This window comes from Penaeus chinensis, chromosome 1 (genome assembly GCF_019202785.1).
Source record: "Penaeus chinensis breed Huanghai No. 1 chromosome 1, ASM1920278v2, whole genome shotgun sequence".
NCBI lineage: Eukaryota > Metazoa > Arthropoda > Malacostraca > Decapoda > Penaeidae > Penaeus > Penaeus chinensis.
The window spans coordinates 32,881,241-32,886,240 of record NC_061819.1 but is presented as its reverse complement, the minus strand read 5'-3'; the positions used below and the strand labels follow the sequence as shown (position 1 = coordinate 32,886,240).

Below are 5,000 nucleotides of genomic sequence, written 5' to 3'. Positions count from 1 at the left end.
GCCGCAGCCGCCGCCGCCGCCGCCTCGCTGACGCTCCCACGTTGATGTCTCCGCCTGACGCTCGCGGTGGGGTCACATACCGCCCGTCAGCCGCGGCGTCACCCGCCCGCCGACCGTGAAGGCAAAGCTAATGGAAACTTGGTTAGGAACAGAACCGCGTGGCGCCCCCTGCTGCTCCGTCGCCCGGAAGGGGTGGGCATGGAATACGCGGCGTGTGCGTGGGTTGGGTCCGGTCTGCCGGAAAGCCCTAATTCATGTCTTCATTCAAGCCCCAACCATTCTTGATGCTCCCCAACAAGATGCTTCGTGGCAAAACGGCGCACTGCAGCCTAGACCTCTGACCTTGTGTTGGTCGTGCTTCCCCGTTGCAACTTTTCATCTCTTGGTATTTACTCACTTTTATGGGGATTTACTCCAAGTTTTTCTTAAGATCAGTAGACGTAGCATTAGATTTACTATGATTCATATGGAAGTAAGGCTCGAAATGTGATGGAGTGGTGTGTGAGGAATGAACCGCGAGCTCCAAAGAAATTAGTGAAGCAGCTAATACTCCCCTTGCCCGCACACTCGGATATGATTTATTTCCACTTTAATTACCATACCCCCTTAAAAGTAACCTTCAAAAATCGAGCCCCTAACAATTTCCTCCTCTCGAAATTAACTCTTGCATAAACAGTCACGAAATCCGCCCACCTCCCGCGCGCGTTGCTTCCTGAGCCCCGCCGAGCCCCTTGCCCCGTCCCGCGCGCGAGGCTGGGGCGGCCGGCGCTCGTGATCGGGTTGCGCGGAAGGCCGCGGCGATTTCCACCTACTTTACGACCGGAAATGAGGGTCACGTCTTGGTGCTTGGCGAGGGCTCGACGGGGGAGCAATTAGTCTCCGGCACTCGCAAATGTGTCCTCGGCGATGGGTTAACGAGATGACGTTTTTTAACAACAAATTATATACATTTTTAGCCGGGAAGTTAACTGCTGGTATATGATTTTATGTTAAAAATTTAAAATATAAGAAGGGAGCATTTATCATGTTACTTATTTATAAGTATATGCAGCATGCGAAACGTATCCCTGTGTGTATATGTGGATTAAGTTTTCGTTAGTAAAGTGTCCTTATATTTTTGTATTTTTCCTGTATAATTCCTATATAATTATCCTATATAATATAACGTTGTACTAAGTCCCACGTGTGTTTTAGCCTGTTACGCATGTGCATGTGTAGTATATTATGGAGAGAACGATATAATGACTCGTTATGCCAAATTTCGGTCCTCTGTCTTGTTACGACCTTCGCTTTCCCAGAATTCGTAGCGCAACGAAATACTGGCTGCGGAATAATGTTTACGTCATACGTAAGCTGTGATCTTTTTCTCTCTCTGCCTCTCTCTCTCTCTCTCTCTCTCTCTCTCTCTCTCTCTCTCTCTCTCTCTCTCTCTCTCTCTCTCTCTCTCTCTCTCTCTCTCTCTCTCTCTCTCTCTCTCTCTCTCTCTCTCTCTCTCTCTCTCTCTCTCTCTCTCTCTCTCTCTCTCTCTCTCTCTCTCTCTCTCTCTCTCTCTCTCTCTCTCTCTCTCTCTCTCTCTCTCTCTCTCTCTCTCTCTCTCTCTCTCTCTCTCTCTCTCTCTCTCTCTCACAATATCTCTCTCTCTCACTACTCACTGACTCTCTCTCTCTCTCTCTCTCTCTCTCTCTCTCTCTCTCTCTCTCTCTCTCTCTCTCTCTCTCTCTCTCTCTCTCTCTGTCTCTCTCTCTCTCTCTCTCTCTCTCTCTCTCTCTCTCTCTCTCTCTCTCTCTCTCTCTCTCTCTCTCTCTCTCTCTCTCTCTCTCTCTCTCTCTCTCTCTCTCTCTCTCTCTCTCTCTCTCTCTCTCTCTCTCTCTCTCTCCCTCTCTCTCTCTCTCTCTCTCTCTCTCTCTCGCCCTCCGAAGTCATGTCGCCTCAGTCTCGTCCGCTTCCGTAGTGATTATTTTCTTCTCGCAGCTGCAATAGTCATCTCCCTAGCAATTTAGCGGCAATTTCAAAGTTACGTCCGTTTTCTCCTTGAGGCGCAGAGGGTCGGGGTCTTCGGATTGGGAAGCGCTTCCTCCTCGCGCGAAGGTCCCACGTGCCGGGCCGGCGCCGCTCACAACTTACTTGGTCTCTGCGACATTGCGGATAGTCAGAGTCACTTGTTTTTTATGCAACTTTCATTTTTGAGGTCACTGGTAAAAAAAATCATGATTGCGATTCCGGATGGAAATGAGAACGTGAAACTCCAGCAAAAAAGTGATACCTTGGTCATTTTGTCGCAGAGAACACAAATATTCATTCTGCGCAAAATGCAGTATGCTGCGTATACCCTGTTACGTGATGATCTTGGCCTTTGCAAGCCCCACGTGAACCCTGAGTCATATCGTGCGTGCCATCCTGATCTGCCGTGATGGAGGAGGCAAGAGCAGTCCCGCCATTTGTCTGGCCTTACGACGACATCACATCTAGATCAATCCAGATTACGTGTTTGCAATTGCACATCTTGATCCATTCGGAACAGGTTTTCTTGCACGTTGATACATACTACCATGAGGCTGTCCCCTCCCCTCTCCCTTCCCGAGATGATAAGGGGGAGGTATTATCCTGCTCTCGCCCTGCCCACAAGGATACTCGCGTTCCCACGGTCCGTGTAGTGAGAGTGGCGCTCGCTCCGTCCGGCGGGGAGAGGCAGCGCAAGGAAGCCAGAGACTATCACGGATTTTCCCTGCCTCGCTTTGAGTCTGTTAGCCACTCAAGACCCTTGCACTTGACGAGGTGACTGGTTGCTGTGTCAGTGCGGTGAGCTGAGAAGAGCTCAGTAAGTTATGTTTTCTGTGACTTGTTTTTTAGTTACTGTTATTTTCATGTTCTCTACCATTTGAACGTTTTGTGTTTCCGTTTCGCAGGGAGGAGAAAAGGGTCGGAGAAAGTAAAAGTGGAGAGAGGAAGGCAAGGGAGTGAAAGAGGCCAAGGAAACAGCTATCAGAGAGTTAAAAGATGCAGATAGATTAAAGAGGAAGGAACGAGACCCAATTTTCAAACAGCCAGTGATAACCGTAGTACTTAACATTATTTTCCTTTCTTTGCAGGAGGTCGTGACATTTCCTGCCCCGAAACTCCACAAAAAGAAGCGATCGAGTCGAGCGACCGCGCCCGGAGCAATTCCGAGCGTTCGCTGAGTTATCCCGAAGCCCAAAATGGGTCCCTGAGTCAGCACTTCTTCGGGTCTTCCAGGGAGATCCACGATAGTGTTGTCCTCGACGCGCAACTCAGACAGTGAGTGATAGACATTAAAGGAAACGTTGTGTAAACAGAAAACCCCACTGCTTGTAAGCGAAGCGAAAAAGTTCACACCACCAGCCTAAAGTAGTCACTGTGCGCTATGCTGGCCACGAGGAGACGCCAGTGAGCACAGGCAGAGGAGCCACGCCGCCGCAAGCATGGGTCCTGCGGGCGTGTTCACGTGCGAGGCTGTCTACCACGGGCGGAGGCAAGTGCAAGGGTCCCAGTCCTCCGCCACCCTCACCGCCCTTGTGGATCACCTCGTCCACGCGCCCGTGCCCACGCCAGCCCACGATGCCCAGACGTATACCAAGGTAAATATGACAGTCACTTACCTTCCTTGATTTTTTTTATTCCGTTGGTCTTATTTACTTTCTTTTCCCTCTTTTCCTTCGTTTTTTTTTTTTTTTTTTTTTTTTATCTCTCCTATCTGTTTTTAGTTTACCGGGATTCGTGATGGTATTGTGTTAAACGAAAAGTTTTGCTTTGGCATGATTCCGATGGATAGTAAGGAATTGTCTTCCTTAAAGTAAAACCTAATCATTTTTTCAAAAAAATGACACAAAGAATTCAATCAACGTCCAAACCAATCATGAAAGAGGTCCAATTTTTATACGAAATCTAGTCGACATTCTTTTGTTTGCGCAGAACTGTCTACCTCGGCCAGTTTCTCTCAACGTGTTTTTGCTGTTCTTGTTTTCCCCCGTGTTGCTAATGTAGTCAGGCTCGTCAAGGTCCAAGGCACTCATGCGTTTGTTTCTGTGCGCCTGTTCGCGTTTCTTCTCTTCGTGTGTGTGTGTGTCTGTGTCTGTGTCTGTGTCTGTGTGTGTGTCTATCTGTGTGTGCACGAGTGTGCGAGCGTGTATGTGTTATTGTAAGTGCTTGAGAAGGCGGATGTGCTCTACAAACACGCAAGACTGAGCTGGCGAGAAAATGCGTATGAGTGGTTCCCGACTTCGCATTTGCATTTTCAAGAGGGGGGGGGGGGGTGCTGGGGCGCGCGACTGAGGCAAGTCACCTTGAAACTTCTTTGTTGCAGAAGAAATATAGTTCATAATGATCAGTACTAGCGGTATTTTATGGTATGCACACACACACACACACACACACACACACACACACACACACACACACACACACACACACACACACACACACACACACACACTTGCACACACACACACACACACACACACACACACACACACACACACACACACACACACACACACACACACACACACACACACACACACACACACACACACACACACACACACACACACACACACACACACACACACACACACACACACATACACACACACACACACGGTGACGCCCACGCATCTCTGGCTGACACATTCCTCTCACGCCCCTTCTCGCCCCACAGCTGCGGCGAGAGCGATGCCAGCTGCAGTGCGACGACGAGCGCCTCCGCGTCACGCCCGTCCGCAAAGATGAAGGGTTCGAGTCCGACTCCGAGTCCTCCGGCAGCGCCTGCGACGAGTCCTGCTGCGGCACCCAGGATATAAAGGTGAGTGCGGCTGCGACGATTTTCCAGGTCTTACGAATCAGGGTTTACTTGGTCGGAGGGCGTAAAGTTTGAGAATATATAAAGTGGCAAATAACGGGCATTCCTCGGCTAAATCTGGTTCCGCTGCGCCTCCAGGTGATCAGCGACCACGTGCTGCGCCTCGACCAGCTGATCCACGAGG

The 5,000-nt window shown here is 49.8% G+C and overlaps 1 protein-coding gene across 1 annotated transcript in view; it reads left to right on the top strand.

The window, feature by feature from the left end:
• Positions 1-5,000, top strand: part of LOC125025189 — a 49,712-nt gene that overhangs the window by 40,810 nt on the left and 3,902 nt on the right. Inside the window, exons 3-5 of the mRNA XM_047613168.1 lie at positions 3,090-3,596; positions 4,676-4,819; positions 4,955-5,000. The exon at positions 4,955-5,000 is cut by the window's right edge and continues 134 nt beyond it. Of these exons, the coding sequence (XP_047469124.1) occupies positions 3,441-3,596; positions 4,676-4,819; positions 4,955-5,000 (346 nt within the window). The 5' untranslated portion in view covers positions 3,090-3,440. The remainder of the gene's footprint in view (positions 1-3,089; positions 3,597-4,675; positions 4,820-4,954) is intronic.